Source organism: Macaca fascicularis, chromosome 1 (assembly GCF_037993035.2).
Source record: "Macaca fascicularis isolate 582-1 chromosome 1, T2T-MFA8v1.1".
Taxonomy (NCBI): domain Eukaryota; kingdom Metazoa; phylum Chordata; class Mammalia; order Primates; family Cercopithecidae; genus Macaca; species Macaca fascicularis.
This window is the reverse complement of record NC_088375.1, coordinates 148318279-148336292: the sequence shown is the minus strand read 5'-3', so window position 1 is coordinate 148336292 and position 18014 is coordinate 148318279. Positions and strand designations below refer to the sequence as shown.

The 18014-nt window shown below is 34.3% G+C and overlaps 1 protein-coding gene across 14 annotated transcripts in view; it reads right to left on the bottom strand.

Moving 5' to 3' along the window:
• ODF2L (outer dense fiber of sperm tails 2 like) overlaps positions 1 to 18014 on the bottom strand; it is a 48164-nt gene that overhangs the window by 15461 nt on the left and 14689 nt on the right. For 10 of the 14 annotated variants that reach the window (XM_065519298.2, XM_065519285.2, XM_065519293.2 and 7 more), the window contains 3 exons: positions 12871 to 13056; positions 9046 to 9155; positions 7627 to 7762 (listed from right to left, as the gene is read on the bottom strand). In XM_065519298.2, coding sequence (XP_065375370.1) covers positions 7627 to 7762; positions 9046 to 9155; positions 12871 to 13056 — 432 coding nt within the window. Of the gene's footprint in view, positions 1 to 5256; positions 5344 to 7626; positions 7763 to 9045; positions 9156 to 12870; positions 13057 to 13229; positions 17711 to 18014 lie in introns of those variants that run through there. The other 4 variants (XR_012418172.1, XM_065519300.2, XM_074002595.1 and 1 more) reach the window with 4 other exon arrangements.

Here is an 18014-nt window from a genome sequence, read left to right as displayed (position 1 = left end):
AAAACCTTGAGCACATAGATAGTATGTAAAGCCACAAAAATAAATGAGATTATTTATAAAATTTGGAGAGATTTGTTTTAAAATTAGTACTTTTAATTACCTGGTACTGGAAAATGTATAGGGACTGTTTTACTTATAGTAGACACATTTATGATAGGTAATTTGGAAATACAGAACAATATTAAAAATGAGTCTCTCTTTTGACCAAACAATTAAATATATCCTAAGAAAACAGATAAGCAAAAAAGACTCAACGAAACTATGTTTTTATTTGCAATAGTAAAAAACTGGAAGTAGCTATTGGAAGTAGCATATATATCACACATAAAATAAAAAAATTATATATATGCTAAAATATTAATTCCAGTTATCTTTCAGTTGTGAGATTATGGGCGATTTAAATTTTTTTCCTTTTGTGTTTTTCTGTTTTTCTAACTTTCTGTAAGAAACAAATACAACTTTTTAACCTTCCAAATAAACCTTATTTTAACCTTATTTTAACCTTCCAAACAAACTTTCTGTTGTGTCTAATAGAGGAGGTTACTGGGCCTTGGAAGCAGCATTAACAGTTTATTTTTCATTTGCAACTTTAAAATCTAAAACTATTCTAAAGTAATTAAAAGTAATAAAACACAAACATCTAGGCTGCAAAAAAACTGCATTTACACTGCAAATAACATATGCCAAACTTATTTAAATGTTTTCCTTAAAAATCCAGAAAATAATGCATTAAAAATACATTTCTTAATTATTAATAGAATACGCTAAGATACAAACTTTAACTCAATGACTTTTATAGTCTATATAATTTAAAATTAATTCATAATTTTATCAGAAACTAGTTTAAAATATCTTTCTAATCCTTTGTCTATGAAGGATTTCAAGAAAATAAGAAAATAAACATAATAAAATTGCTTCCTCTTTCCAAATAGAGTAATTTAAGCATTCACTCAATAAATATCCATTAAGAGTATATGTCACACCTTCCCTGGGCAACCTGTATGTACACAAAGATAAGAGTTTACAAGGAGAGATTCATTGAGAAGACTTTGGGAGGAAGTAGCATTTGAGCTAAACTTTAAAGGAAAGGTAGGATTTAGATACTGAGAAAAATGGCATTCCAAAGTGTAAGAATAGGAGAACTATAGGAGTAGATGCAGAAAATATAAAACGAGTATTCATATTTGGCTAGAGCTCAGAATAACTAGAAGACGACATTCCCTAGTCTCCCTTGCAGCTAGGTGGGGGTCACGTGCCTAAATAAGTAAGAGAGTCAAGTCATATGGGAATTTTGAGAAGGCTCCTTAAAGGGGAGGAAATTTTTTAAAAAGGGAGGTAATGCATCTTTTTTTCCTCCATCCTGTTGCTTGAAACTTGACTATAATGGCTGAAGCTCCAGCCTCTATTCTAGATCAAAAGAATGAGGGTCATACCTAGGGATGGCAGAACAGAAAGTTAAAAAGCTAAAGAGCCACATCAGTTTTGAAGTGCCAACTCTGTACTACTTCTACATAATAAACATATATCTCTATCTTACTTAAGCCATATAATTTGGATTTTCTGTTATATATGGTGAAGCTGAATCTTAATATAAGGCTTGCTGAAATATAAAAGAAACTTCCCTAGTGTTGCTAGTGTATTTTGTTTTCTGGAATTTTCCAATACAATTTCTGGCAAACTTTATATAACTTAAAATGTGAGACAAATCAAATTTCTAATTATAAAATATGAACAAGATTGTGTCTAGTATTTTTTTTCCTGTCTTCTTCCAAATTCTATTCTGGCTCTGCCAGTAAACTAGTTGTATGATCTTGGGCATGTTATTTAATCTCTCTGAGTTTCAATGTATTCATCCATAATTAAGAAAAGCATCTTTATGATAGCATTGACATGAGAATTAGAAGTAAAAAAAATGTAAACTACTTATCAAGTGCCTCCTACATTAATGGTAATTGATAGATAGTAGCCATTATGGTTGCTACTCTCCAGAGTCATTTATTAAATGACTGATGTATTCCAGGCACAGTACTAGGCACTAGAAGTAATGGGAGGATAAAATGATCCCTGGCCCTGGTATGTGGAGGATGGAGGGAAAAACAGCCCTCAGAGGGAGAAAAATTATACAAACAAGTAAGTGTAATGAAGTTCTACCTGCAAAATTAATATAGAGAGAATAAAACAGGGTGAAAAATGGGAAGATTAGTAATGTGCCCTATTACAGAGAATTTCCTAGGTTTAAGGAGTCTTCTGCTGGAAAACTAACCACATGTTAAAATCTCCATTCATTCCCAAGACCAAATGACCAAACTAATATAAAGCAAAAGGAATGTTTATAAGTCAGCTTAATAAAAATAACAGACCGGGGCTGTCAAAGGAAAAAATATTTTTAATGCTTCTGGAAAACTGATGACTGACTAATGAATCAGGAATGGATTTAGGCAAGGAGGAAGTTCATCTACCTGAAGAATCTAGAGAGGCACAGGGCTAAGGGCAAGAGTGAGACCTGGGTTTGAAAAGGATTAATTCAAAGTCTGTGAATAGAACAGCTGACTACCACTACCCTCCACCCCCTGCTCACACACTCAAGGGAAGAACACCTGGAACTAGGAGTTTACTTCCCAACAAACAAAGACAAGACAAGTCCTTCTCTAAAGAAATAGAATGAACTGTTTGGGAACAACAAAGGGATGGTGCTGGTGACCCAGAGCAAAGACGCATGTATTTTGGCATTTTTTAGGGGCCACCAGTAAACTGCTAGTTTCCCAACAGTTGAGAAAAGTGAAGTGAAACCAATCAAGTGACAAGAACCATCCACATATCCATTTGGTTTTCTACTGTTTCATTAGTCTTTTTATTGTCTCATTTGTAAATTCTTAAATGTCATCAGACTTTTGGAAAAAGAGTATCATGAGAGAGATCTAAAAGTTTTTTATATATTAAAAAAAAAAGGAAGAAAAAAATTGGGCGCAGTGGCTCGTACCTGTAATCCCAGTAGTTTGGGAGGACAAAGTGGGAGGACTGCTTGAGCCCAGGAGTTCAAAAGCCCAGGAGCCTAGGCAGCACAGGGAGACCCCAACTACACACATATACACACACACACACACACACAAATTAGCTATGTGCTGTAGTCCCAGCTACTTGTGAGGCTGAGGTGAGAGATTGCTTGAGCCTGGGAGGTCGAGGCTGCAGTGAGTTCTGATTGTGCCACTGCACTCCAGCATCAGCAACAGAGCAACTGTCTCAAAACAACAACAACAACAAAAAAAAAAAACCGTGCCAGTTGGAAACAATAAATTGAAACACTGAAAAAAAAAAAAGAAAAAATTGTTATAGGTATTTTCAGATATTTGATGATAGGAACACTTGGGGAATACTTTTTAAAATTCTTGAAAATTAAACTTTTAAATGAAGGATTAAAAGATAAAGACCAAAGAAATCTGCCCCCAAAATTGAACAAAACCCAGAAACTGAAGACAGAGTATCAATCTAGGAGGTCCAACAAATCAACAATACAATCAGCAGTACATCCAGACAGACTGGAGAAAACGGAAAGGGGCAGGAGAGAGAGCATTACCAAAGAAATAATATAACAGAATTTTCCAGAGGTAAAGGACATGAGTCTTTGGATTTACAAAGTCTACAACGTACTTAGCACAAAGTACTGGAAGACACAACTAGATGTGTGTGAAGTTTCAAAACACCAAGGATAAGGGGAATCTCTTAAAACTTTCAAGAAAAATAAAAAATGTCACTACAGAGGAATAAATATCAGACTGATGGCAGATTTTCTCTACTAGCAACTCTGACTTATGGAAGACCATGGAGCAAAGCCTTCAAAGTTCTCAGTAAAAATTACTTTCAATCTAAGTTGCTATACCCAGCTGAAACCATTAATCAAAATGACAGAATAAAGGCATTTTTAGACATGTGAGACCATTTTAATGTTTACTTCTAATTTTCTCTTCCTTAAGGGAATATTATTTGCAGATATATTCCAGTAAAGAGAAAAAGAAACACAATGTGGGTTCAAGGAAACAGTGGAACCAGGGTAGCAGTCAAGAAAATTCCGGCATGGCATCTGGGCAGCAGGCCTAGAGACCAACCCATTCAGACTGAAACAAGAACATAGAAGGCCCTAAGTAGAAGAAATCTGGGGAAAATAGGTTCTTCAGAGAACAGAGATAGGATGAAGAATTTCAAGAAGGGGGGGGCGGGGGGGAAGACAACGATAAGGGCAAAGAGTACAACAAGTAGGGTTTTTGGAAACTCCAGGTAAAATTTTAAAGTTGTACAAGAAAAAAACATGCATAAACGTATTACTTGACTGTGTAGTGAAAGAACAATTATAAGTCATTACTATTAATGTTTAGAATCAATCTATTAAAAGAGCACTTGAGGTTACAGAACAAATTGTCAATTTAATAACACTGGCGAAGTGAATGTGGGGAGAACAGATAGAGAACAGGTAGTTGGAAAACATCCTTATTTTCCAAATAAAAGGTGAAGATATATAATCTGTCCTATGCTTCACATTTCTGTCAAGTGAAGCTCATCTTACAATATTGGTAAGCAGGGGAATGATGTATAACAAAGAAGTAACTTTTGTTCAGATGCAGTTTTTTCTAGCTCATTAATTGTCTGAACCATGTAAAAAACATCAGCTGAATACAAAGCGCACAAACACAGCTGAACACAGCAAGCCACAGAGGTACACAGCATTCTACATAAAGCCCATATACTCCATGTTCCTCCTCCTCTTTCTTCTCTTTCGTCATTGAGCCCTATCTTGGAAGTGTTTATTGAATATTGCCCTTATGTTCATATCTTATGTCCATAAAAGCCTTAACTCTTTTAGCTTCCTATATCAAACTACCTTCACTTATTTTTTCGAAAGCATAAAAGTTATATGTTTGTTGTAGTATTTATTAGGAATTTAACATGTCTTTTAGTTGTATTAGTATTTATATTATCAATTATGTTAGTGCTCTACTAATTAGAAGGTTAATATAATTGACTAAATGTGATAAACCAAGGAATAGTATAATACATAATTTACTGATACATAGATAACCATGAGAAGAATAAAAACAGAAATTGTTTAGAAATTTAAAACTAGCTCCTCAAAGAGTTACAAATTAAAACCATAGAAAACATTTTTACCTGCCAAATTAGCAAACACTACAAATAAAAACACACATTTCATTTCCTGTGCTGATGAGGTATAGAGAACTAATGGCAGTACGGGTAATAAAATACCTTTTCAGAGGAAATGTAGCAAAGCATATCAAGAACATTCAAAATGTTCATATTCTTTGACTCAGTAATTCTACATGGAAATCTAAGCTAAAGACAATACAGCAAGAAGTTTATGTACGAAAATGTTCATCAGAGCATTATTTTATTAAATGTTAAAAACAATGGGAATAACGTGAATGTCCAACAAATAGGGAATCACCTAACACTTCTACATTGAATATATATTACAGAGTAATTTAAAAGGATGCTTATAAAGAGTTTATATGTTATATACATACAGTATCTGTTTCCATTTTAAAGTGAACAAAGCAAGACATTATTTTAATTACAACTGTGAAAAAACAAATATTACAAAATACGGTTATCTCCAAGGAATGTGGGATCAACAATCATTCTGTTCTTTCTATATTTCTATAGTTTCCAATTTTACTGTAATGAGTATATATTCTTCACTCAAAAGGTAATACTGAATAAATTGTCAGAAGTTGGAGGAACTATGCTCACTGAATAAATGAACTTCTTTTTATTAAGAAATAAGAAGTTCATACTGCTTGAAGGACTATAAAGAACTTACAAAATTTCTTGAAGGAAAAAATTCTAATTCAAAATATCACAATGTCACTGCCAAAAAAAAATGGTATAAGGTACATCGCAATTTTGATTTTTTTAAAAAACCTTTCCTAACAAAAAGTAGCCGAAATAATTGTATTACTAAATACATTAAAGGTGAGAAAAGAAGACCCTGCTACTTCCTATAACATATCACTTAGATTCCTATCTCCTCCACTTACTCTGAAAGACCACAGTCAACAGGACTGGCAATTTCAAGTCCTGCACTCCAAACTAATCGAGTCTTTCCACCTGGAACAAAACAGACTTGAGATTTGTGAGCCTAGCTTTGCCCCATTGGTCTAAAGGAGACTGAAACTCAACATCAAGATGAGAAAAGTTACCAACTTTATAAACCTACAAAGGGAAAGAATCTTTTTGGCTTGGGCAATCTGTTGCCTTCTGCAATATATAATAAACAATCTTTAATTACTATATACTGTGCTGCATAACACTATGAATCTCCCACAAAGACAGATCAGTATGTAGAAAACAGATCGGCTCCTAAGAAAATAATGCTAAGACCTACAATGGATAAAATTCTCTTCTCAGCACACATTTTAGACGTATAGCAAAAGAAGGGTTTCGAAAGGGTAAAAGAGATTTGGATGTATCTCCATCAGAAAAATAATCTTTTAAAATAACAATTCAGAACCTTAAAGCCTGGAATGCTATCATTTTATTAAAATAATTTCCTTTGGTGATGATTTTTAAATTGTGTATATTTTTCTCATAAACAAACTCATTTTCAAAAACCCACTGCAAGTTTTATATAATGTGTAATTCTAAACAGCCAGTAATTATAATGCTTCCAAGAAACAAGTGCATTTCTAATGCAAAACAAACAAACAAAAACAAACCTTAAATAAAAAAAAAAAAAAAAAAAAAAAAAAAAGCCTTAGATCTTCACTTCTCTTTTAACATTAAAGATCTTTTCTCTCAAGGACCACAAAATATATCTGCAATATCTCTTAGGAATTTAACATGTCTTAAGGACATCTTAATACACAGACTAAATGTATTATCATTTAGTTAATTTTAATTACAGTGATAGAATTAAACTGCTATAAATACAACAAAACAATGTCAGATGCTTATTTTATAAGTTTCTCTAAAATGTACTCTATACTACTAATATATTATTTTTCCTGTGCATATAAACTTTATTTCATGGTTTAAAAAGGTTCTTTTCTGTCTTCTATTTTCTGTCCTCTAAAAGTATTATTATGGAAGTGGAAATGATGCCATCATCTTTCAAGTTCCATCTGGTTATATGTATCTTGGGTTGACTGAGAACTCAAATACCTCTTTTTCTCAGAAAATTTAAAAGCTTCTCCCCTGTCTCTCCTCTGGTACCTATGGAAAGCAATTACCTCTTGGACATGAGTAAGCTGGAAAATTGTTTCTGATTATGAAGCAGCCAAGAACATACTTTCTGATTTCAAACAGACCAGGCCTGAGGTTATATCCTATTGTAACCATGACACCTAGAAATAATCTTATGTACTAAAGTTAATGTAATTTGGATGATTCATTTAACTGCAAAATTGGATAGTAGTTTATTTTAAAAGTTGAGGCAAAGAGACTGTTAACTTCATAAATATTATTTAGCACTGCTGAAAACATAATATCCTGACAAGCACAGAAGACAAAATTATATAAGAGCACTGCTCTAAACATACTCTTTCTTCAAGTTATTTCTACTAAGTAGACTATGGTCATTATACAATACACGCCTGTACAAACACTCATACATAGTACCTTTAATTTTGTATTCTCAAGATTCAGAGTTTCATTTTCATATTCAATTGAGTGAATTTTCCTAAGAATTTCTTCACATGAATTTTTTCCATCATCTTCCATTTTCTTAAGAGCTTCCAAAAGATTGATGATTTGCCTTTATAAAATGAATGACACATTTTATAAAAGTCATAAAAATTTTTATTCAAATAACACATTTTAAGTGTGTTTCTGAAATCACTTTGGTAGGATGCAATGTTTCAAATAGGGAATACACAACAATAAATAGAACTGATAGAACAAGAAAAATAGGGAGAAGTAATCCAAAAGGGTACAACCAAAGTAACTGTGATTAGAAACAATTACCCACTGATGATACCAACAAAAAATTATCCAACATGCTCTTTGCTGTTCAATAAAACTTCTAAACTATTATCCACAAGTATGCACATCTCTCTCTTCCTCTCATTCACACACATGCACACATATATACACTACTTAAGGGACAAGGATAAAGAAAAGAATTAAGTGAGGCAATAACAACTAAACTTTAGAAATGAATTATATATGGTAGTTTTCAATGACAAAACTGAAGACACAGAAAACACTTAAAATCAAATATTCAGGGTTCATTATAGTGTTATTAGTAATACATTTCAAATAATAAAATACATGTATTTTTATTTTTCATTTTCTTTGTTATGCATTTAAGTCACTTTAATTAAGGAACAATAATTTTTAGGATTTTCAAAGCAGTTATTATAAACTTTTTAAATATATTTTTATACATTCTTGTTTAAAAGAGAAACATCACCTCCATTTAAGAAAAAGTAAATATTAACATTTACTACAAATAATAGATGGCATACTGAAATACTGAATGATAATCTACAAGTTTAAAATTTCAAAATGTGGGCCAGGTGCGGTGGCTCATGCCTGTAAATCCAGCACTTTGGGAGGCCAAAGTGGGCAGATCACAAGCTCAGGAGATCGAGACCATCCTGACCAACATGGTGAAACCCTGTCTCTACTAAAAATACAAAAAAATAGTTGGGCATGGTGGTGCGTGCCTGTAGTCCCAGCTACTAGGGAGGCTGAGATAGGAGAATTGCTTGAACCCGGGAGGCAGAGGTTGCAATTAGCCAAGATCACACCATTGCACTTCAGCCTGTGCAACAAAGTGAGACACTGCCTCAAAAAAAAAAAAAAAAAAAATTCAAAATGTGAACACCAATTCTCTTTTAATGAGCAATCATTTTAATTATTTTTAATAGTAAGGTAAGAAAACTTTACAGAATTATAAATGCAAAAATATCAAATCATATAGGTAGCACCTTTACCATATGTAATCTAAAAAAATCAAAATACAAACAACTCAAAGAATTTTTTAAAAAGTGAAAACTCTTACTAAATAACAAAAGATTCTAAATTTTTTCTTACTTTTTCATTGTTTCAATCTGTACTTCCAATTCAGTTTTTTCTATTACAATTTTCTCATAATGACTTTTCCAGGCATTGGAAGCTGAAATTGTTTCAGACAACTTGGCTTCCTAAAAAATACATAAAAGTATTCATACTATAATTTTAAAACATTTTTGTTTTGCTCAGATCTCTAAACACAAATACATTATAAACTGGGAAGCAATCTTCCAAAAAGTATGGAACTTCAAATACAGAAAACTGTACATGCATGTTTATAGCAGTGCAATTCATAATTGTAAAAATATGGAACCAGCCTAAATGCCCATCAACCAACGAGTGGATAAAGAAAATATGGTATATAACCACCATGGAATATACTTAGCCATTAAAAGGAACATCTGCAGCAACCTGGATGAAGTTGGAGATCACTATTCTAAGTGAAGTAACTCAGGAATGGAAAACCAAATATCGTATGTTCTCACTCATAAGTGGGAGCTAAGCTATGAAAACGCAAAAGCATAAGTTTGATATAATGGACTTTGGGAATTTGGGGGAAGGGAGGGAGGGAATTGAGGGGTAAAAGACTACACATTGGGTACAGTGTACAGTGCTTGGCTGATAGGTGCACCAAAATGTCAGAAATAACCACTAAAGAAGTTTTCCAGGTAACCAGAAACAACCTGTCCCCCAAAAACTATTGAAATAAATAAATAAAGTCAGTGTACAACTTTGAACAGAAAAATTTTAAAGTAAATATCTATATTGCTATTATTTTATATACACATAGTGGAAGTTTCAACTTAACATTTTAAAAGATGTTGCAACTATTTTTAAACAATATTTCATAATTAAGATAAGTTCTTTTCTTTTTACTGAACTTTCCATTTTACTTTTTATTTTGCCCTGGCTGAAGTGCAATGGCACAGTCATGATGGTTCACTGTAGCCTCCAACTCCTGAGTGCAAGGGATCCTCCTGTCTCAGCCTCCCTAGTAGCTAGGGCTACAAATGTGTGCCACCACAGCCACCATATATATATACACACATACGTAAAATATGTCTAGATATATATGTATATATGTCTACATATATCTATTTTATGCATATGGTGTATATACTATTTTATATATACATATATATATATATATATATATATATATATATATATATATATATATATAGTAGAGACAGCATCTTGCTATGTTACCCAGGCTGGTCTTGAATTAATTTCATGCTCTATATACAGAAGATGGTAACAACCACATAAGCATCAGAGGAGAAAGCCCCTGTGGTACACACAGAAACTACCCCTAGTTCCAAAGCTCCATAACATTTGGTGATGCACCTTACTTATCTTTGCTATAACAACGCCAAGATCTATTTTATAGAGGTCACCCCATCAGCCTTCAAACACTGCTACTGTCCACAAAGAGACATAAATGATAGTAGTGGCTTATCCATTTTGAATGTGAACTCCCACGAGGTAGGGATTTTTTATCTGCTTTTGTTCATAGCTGTATTTCTAGGGCCTTGATAGTGCCTGCAGCACAGTACACACTCAATAAATAGCTCAAATCTATTAACTGCAGATCCACCTAAAGAGCTGTAGCCACTGTGCCTCCTGTCTACATTCTACATAAAAACACACTGGAAGGCAACAATGCCAGTAATTACAAATCAAAAAGCTCAGAAACAGTAATGACAACAATTAACATTTATTGGGTACTTCCTTCTTTCATCGTTCATCCATTTACTGAGCAAGTATTTACTGGGCATGTATTATGCGCAAGACTGTTTTGTTTAAATTTTTTCACAGTAATATTTTTGATATATTAAAGACTAGTATTTTCATATTTTGTATAAAATAAGCTTTAATATAAATTATGAAGTATAAGTTTATAATATAAATTAAGATATACAGAAGTTTTATCAGTAAGAAAAGAATTTATGTGTTAGCAAGATAATTATTACCTACTTCATCAGTATGGCATTCCTAGATGTCAAAACTAGTCAGTGATGGAATTACCTTCCTAGAGAGTTTTTTGAGTTGGCCTACCTTTTCTCTTTGCTTTAGAGAAATGGCACATCTAAGGCCACCAGAAGCAAAATTAGGATCTAATTTCCAAAGAAGGAAATGGGTTAATTCTTCAGTGTGCAGAATTATAGAGCATTTAACATCCTCACCCCTGGGTACTAAATGTCAGAATCATTTGTCTCTAGTACTTTCCAAATCCTCATTTCTTCTTTCATCTCTCCTTACAACATGCAGATATAAAGCAAAATCCCCCTTTTCACCTTTCCTTCCACTGCACTGAAACTGCAACTGAATTAGTAACTAGTGACCTTCTAATTACGAAAGACCACAGACCTTTACAAATCCTCCTTGTCCTTGATCTCTCTCTGTAGTCCTTGGTAAAATTTATGCATTGTGTAGATATGTGATAACATTTTGTTAAACTATTATTTAGCTCTTATTGCTGAACTGTTCATGTTTTAGACTTAAGATACCGTTTTAAATAATGGTACCCTTACCTTAGGTGAATAGGATAGCAAGCTCCTGCCTTCTGAGACTTATATTCAAGTAGAAGGAAACAGTTAAAAATAAAACAAAACACAACAGCAGTGATAAATGAAAAAATAAATGATATAGTTTCAGATTATAGTGAATGCTATGAAAAAAAATTAAGACATTGATATGATTGTTTTAGGACTACTTCAAAAGGAATGGTCAAGAAAGGCCTCTCTGAAGAGATGTCAATTGAAAAGATACCTGAATGATTAAAAAAAGAAAGAGCTATTGTGAGCCAGGGAAGAACATTAAAGCCAGATGCAGCAACAAACAAGAAAAACAACAAAACAAAGAAAAAAACTTCATGCATTACAGGAACAGAAAGGAGGGCAGTGCAAAAATATATTTTCTCATTTATCTCTCCCTACAAACACATGAGATAGGGAGTATTATGATCCCCTATTTTATACATGAGGAAATTGTAGCTTAAAGAGGTTAAGTTCCTTATCCCAAGTCACAAAGTTAACAAAATACTATTTTGTTTGCAATAAGCTTTTATACAAGTCTGTTTTCTTTTCTAAAAGCCTCTAATAATTCTATAAGCCTTAACATAAGTTCTTAAGAGGTAGGATATCAGTCAGACTTTATTTTAAAAATTATTAATTAGTAATTGAATAAATATAATGTGTTGAAAACAACAAAGCACTAAGGCCATTTTCAAATTTGTACTATACCCAAAGATATATTTTACATGATGTGTTTATGTCAGTACATGGTTTTAAATGTATTACTGAGATTAAATGAGGTTAATTACTGAATAAAGTCATAGGGTCTAATAACATAAATCAGCATTTCTCAAACTAGTGTTCCTCAGAACCAGTTCCAAGAGTTGCTCTGTGGGTAAAAGAATAGCTCTGTGGTTAAAAAAGTGTGGGAAACTCTTAGTTCAACACCCTTCGTTCCACTGTTTCTGAAAGCCTTCTCAGAGCCTTTAATTTGCTCACATGGACCACAATGTCCCAAGAGGAAATGTGTATAATATATTACCCTTAAGTAGTTGGCCAATAGAACCTTTTTGTTTGTGTAGGGGGGGACACACTTAATATTTCCTTTAAGTAAAGTTCCCAAGGAAATGCTGATATATTTCAATATGAAAATTTGACATTTTATGTAATATTTCAAAATAAAAGATTTAAAGCAAAAAGTGTAAGTTTTTCTGGTATTAACAGCATTAAGAGAAGAATAAAATTACTATATGAAGCATCATAACATTAATTATATAAACTAAGCACATAAAATATAACTTTTAATTTTAAAAAGAATGAATTTACATACCTGATCTCTAATTTGGGAAGTAAGTTTTTCAGTAGCTCCTGTAAAATGGTCAAGCCTTTGTTTGTAAACTTTAGATGCCTTTTTTAAAGCTACAGCTATTTGCCTACTTGCTTCTTTCATCACTACAGCCTCATTCTTATTCATTCTCAATTGCAGGCTCCACTTGGCTATCTTGGTTTCTAAGCTCTAAAAAAAAAATTAGCAACAATTAAATTATTTCAGAACTCCAATGTTTATGTAAACATTGTAAAAATATGTACATAACTGATACGGTTTGTGTATTACTTCATTCTCACACTGCCATAAAGAAATAACCTAGACTGAGTAATTTATAAAGGAAAGAAGTTTAATTGACTCACAGTTCCACATGGCTGGGAAGATCTCAGGAAACTTACAATCATGGCAGAAGGTGAAGAGGAAGCAAGGACCTTCTTCACATGGTGGCAGGAGAGAGAAGAGTGAGGAGTAAAGGGGGAAGAGCCCCTTATAAAACCATCAGGTCTCACAAGAACTCACTCACTATCATGAGAACAGCATGGGGAAAACCACCCTCATGATCCAATCACCTCCTATCAGGTCTCTCCCTAGACACATGGAGATTATAAGGATTATAATTCAAAATGAGATTTGGGTGGGGACACAGCCAAACCATAGCATTCTGCCCCTTGCCCCTCCCAAATCTCATGTCATCACATTTCAAAACACAATCATGCCTTTCCAACAGTCCTCTAAAGTCTTAATTCATTCCAGCATTAACCCAAAAGTCCAAGTCTAAAGTCTCATCTGAGACAAGGCAAGTCCCTTCTGCCTAGGAGTCTGTAAAATAAAAAGCAAGTTAATTACTTCCAAGAAACAATGGGGGCACAGGTATTGGGTAAATGTTCCCATTCCAAATGGAAGAAATTGACCAAAAAAGGGCGGGCTACAGGACCCATGCAAGTCCAAAATCCAACAGGGCAGTCATTAAATCTTAAAGCTCCTAAATAATCTCCCTTGACTCCATGTTTCACATCATGCTGATGCAAGGAGTGGGCTCCCATGGTCTTTGGCAGCTCCAGCCTTGTGGCCTGCAGGGTACAGCCCCCTTCCTAGCTGTTTTCCCAGGCTGGCATTGAGTATCCGGAACTCTTCCAGGCACATGGTGCAAGCTGTCAGTGGATCTACCATTCTGGGGTCTGGAGGACTGTGGCCCTCTTCTCACAGCTCCACTAGGCAGTGCTCCAATGGGGACTCTATGTGGGGGCTCCAACCCCACATTTCTCTTCCACACTGCCCCAGCAGAGGTTCTCCATGAGGGCTCTATCCCTGCAGCAAACTTCTGCCTGGACATCCAGGTGCTTCCACACATCCCATGAAATCTAGGCTGAGGTTCCCAAGCCTCAATTCTTGACTTCTGTGCACCTGCAAGTCCATCACCACGTGGAAGTCGTCAAGGCTTGGGGCATCCACCCTCTGAAAAAATGGCCTGAGCTATACATTGGCCCCTTTTAACCACAACTAGAACACAGGGCACCAAGTCCCAAGACAGTACAAAGCAGCAAGGCCCTAGGCCCAGCCCACAAAACCACTTTTTCCTCCTAGGCCTCTGGGTCTGTGATGGAAGCGGCTGCCATGAAGACCTCTGACATGCCCCAGAGACATTTTCCCCATTGATTAACATTTGACTTCTCATTATTTATGCAAATTTCTGCAGACCACTTGAATTTCTCCCCAGAAAATGGGTGTTTCTTTTCTATCGCAGGGTCAGGCTGCAAATTTTCCAAACTTTTACGCTCTGTTTCCCTTTTAAACATATGTTCCAATTTCAAACCATCACTTTGTGAATGCATAAAACTGAAAGCTTTCAGAATCAACCAGGTCATATCTTGAATGTTTTTCTGCTTAGAAATTTCTTCTACCAGATACCCTAAATCATCTCTTTCAAATTCAAAGTTCCACAGATCTCTAGGGCAGGGGTAAAATACCGTCAGTCTCTTTGCTAAAGCATAGCAAGAGTCACCTTTATTCCAGTTCCCAACAAGTTCCTCATCTGTATCTGAGACCACCTCAGCCAGGACTTCATCGTTCATATCACTATCAGCATTTTGCTCAACACCATTCAACAAGCCTCTAGGAAGTTCCAAGCTTTCCCACATCTTCCTGTCTTCTGAGCCATCCAAACTGTTCCAACCTCTGCCAATTACTTAGTTCCAAAGTCACTTCCACATTTGTGGGTATCTTTATAGCGATACCCACTCTCTGCAGTACCAATTAACTGTATTAGTCCATTCTCGTGCTGCTATAAAGAAATACTTGAGACTGGGTGATTTACAAAGGGCCAAGTTTTAATTGACTCACAGTTCCACATGGCTAGGGAGGCCTCAGGAAACTTCAATCATGGCAGAAGGCGAGGGGGAAGCAAGGACCTTCTTCACATGGCAGCAGGAGAGAAAAGAGTGAAGAGCCAAGGGGGAAGAGCCTCTTATAAAACCATCAGATCTCACTCACTATCATGAGAACAGGATGGGGGAAACCACCCCCATGATCCAATCACCTCCCATCAGGTCTCTCCCTAAACACATGGGGATTCTTAAGATTACAATTCAAGATGAGATTTCGGTGGGGACACAGCCAAACTATATCGGTTTGGATCTGTGTCCCTACCCAAATTTCATGTCAAACTGTAACCCCCAGTGTTGGCGCTGGGGCCTGGTGGGAGGTGGTTGGATTAAAGGGGTTGTTTCTTATGAATGGTTTACAGCATCCTCTTGGTGCTGTTCTCCTGATAGTGAGTGAGTTCTCACGAAATTGGGTTGTTTAAAAGTGTGCAGTACCTCCCTACTTGCTCTCTCTCTTGCTTCTGCTCCCACCATGTGAGATGCCTCACTCCCCGCTTGTCTTCCACCATGACTGCTAAGTTTCCTGAGGCCTCCCCAGAAGCTAAGCAGATGCCAGAATCATGCTTCCTGTACAGCCTGTGGAACTGTGGGCCAATTAAACTTCTCTTCTTTATAAACTATGCAGTCTCATGTATTTCTTCATAACAATGTTAAAATGGCCTAATACAATAATTCTCTATATAGGTTTTATCAAAATGATTAATAAGATTAATTAAAAAAGCAAAATAGTGAAGAAAGGTGACTTCACCAATGCTTCTCTATAACCTGTTAAAGGATGCAAATTTAAAACATATAATCCTATATCAAACTAATGCTACCATTATTAAAGATACTAATATTAGTGATTATGGTACAAACACTAACTTCCTTAAAACTTCTGTGATTAACTCAGCTTTTTTAGTTCACATCTAGAATATTACACAACTTACTAGTTTTAAAAACTAGTTTAAAAAAACACAATTGAGCTAGAAACAATCTAAATATGTACCAATATTCAAAGGAATTGGTAGCTCCCCAAATATATTAGGACTATTCATTTTGAAAGCTAAAATCTTAAAGATATTATTATAATCTTTAAGAAGGCTATAGATGAGATAAACAGATTTATTTACCAAATTTTAATTTACTAGAATTAGGGGGCATGTCCTGACACTAGAGTTACATTAAAGATAATAAAATACTACTTTATCCAATAAAGTAAATTTATGGAAGTCATTATTCCAAGACCAAACACAGGTTTAGACAAATTAATGACTATAACAGTCATAAGATTAGTATTATTGAGGACACGTTTCTATCATTGAATGTGACTGTAACTAATTGGCATGACTATCTCTTTGGCATACCTCTTGGTGACATGAGAGACAGAATATTAGGCTGGGTAGATGAGGGATGTGATTTAAGGTGATGACTCAAATGTTTTTATTCAAATTATTTTAAGACTTTGTATTTAAAGTATTTGAGTATTAAGTATCTATTAATTTAAAGACTTATGATTTTAATGTTTTTACATTTTTGAAACCTGTGAAATATTGAAATGTGAAATTATTACAGAATTTAAGTTTTAGTCTCCCATTCCTTAGACAGCCATTTTAATTTTTAAAAATTGCAAAGGAGTCACAGTAAAAGCTAAACCTAGGACTTTTCAACTTAACTCTACAATCATCAAAATCTAAGTTTCTTAACTGCCACTAAAATTGAGATTAAGAAGTATATATTAAGATTTAGATTTGATTTCTTTGAAGAGTGACTAAGTAAACTAAGAGAAGGAGCAATACATTCTTAAATTGTTTTTAAAAAAACAAAATCCCATAAAACATAACTAGTTGGGGAAAAACAGCAGTACAATAAGTCGACATAAGACAAAGGAACATCCCACAGGAAACACTGCTGTCATTCCTCTAGAAGTCCACACGGTGTCATCATCACACCATGAATAGTTGCTGTCTTAGGTTAAAAGACTTTTAAACATAGAAAGTAAATGTTCTTTTTGAACACGGTTCTCACCAGATTTATCAAATCCCACACTTAGGCACTATCAAGGAGTATACTGAAATGACAAATTATTTTTATAATTTCAAAATAACCTCTCAAGTCATTTGCCAAATGAATGAACACAAAGTTGATTATCTGTCTTCTTCTCTCTCCAAAGGAGTGTCCGTATACATGTCACATTTTATACAGACAATTATTCTCAATCTCTTCTGAAAATATGAAAATGTTCTAACTCTAATTGCTACATCACAAAGATCTAGAAAGAAAAACTGGTGCAAGGCATCTGTGGGATAGTTCCCAGAGATTTACAATGTAAATTTTTAAAAGACCCAATACAACAAATTACTCAACACTAAACAGTTGAGATTGATGTTGCCAAATTGAGTTCATTGGATTCATACTCTTAAAAACAAAAACAAAAACAAAACACTGTCAAACCTAAGTCAAAAAGAACTAAATTCTGAACCCCTTAATTACTTAATGCCTTAAATCCAAAAGTCTGTGAGAGAAAATGTAGAAAAATCCATAAACTCAGTTTCTTTTAATCATTTCTTAACAGTAGCATTTTGGTAAAAGAATTTGAATTCAAATTATTAGTAGAATTTCAAAGCAAAATTTTAGGATTTTAGCCTTATGTTCTTTCTCCAAATTATCATGGTTATAAAAAATAAACACTATGCTTTAAGATAAATTGGGAAAGATTACCTAATATGTTCAATCACACATCAGATGAATTCAATCACATGTGCTCTCCTGTATTTACTATGACAG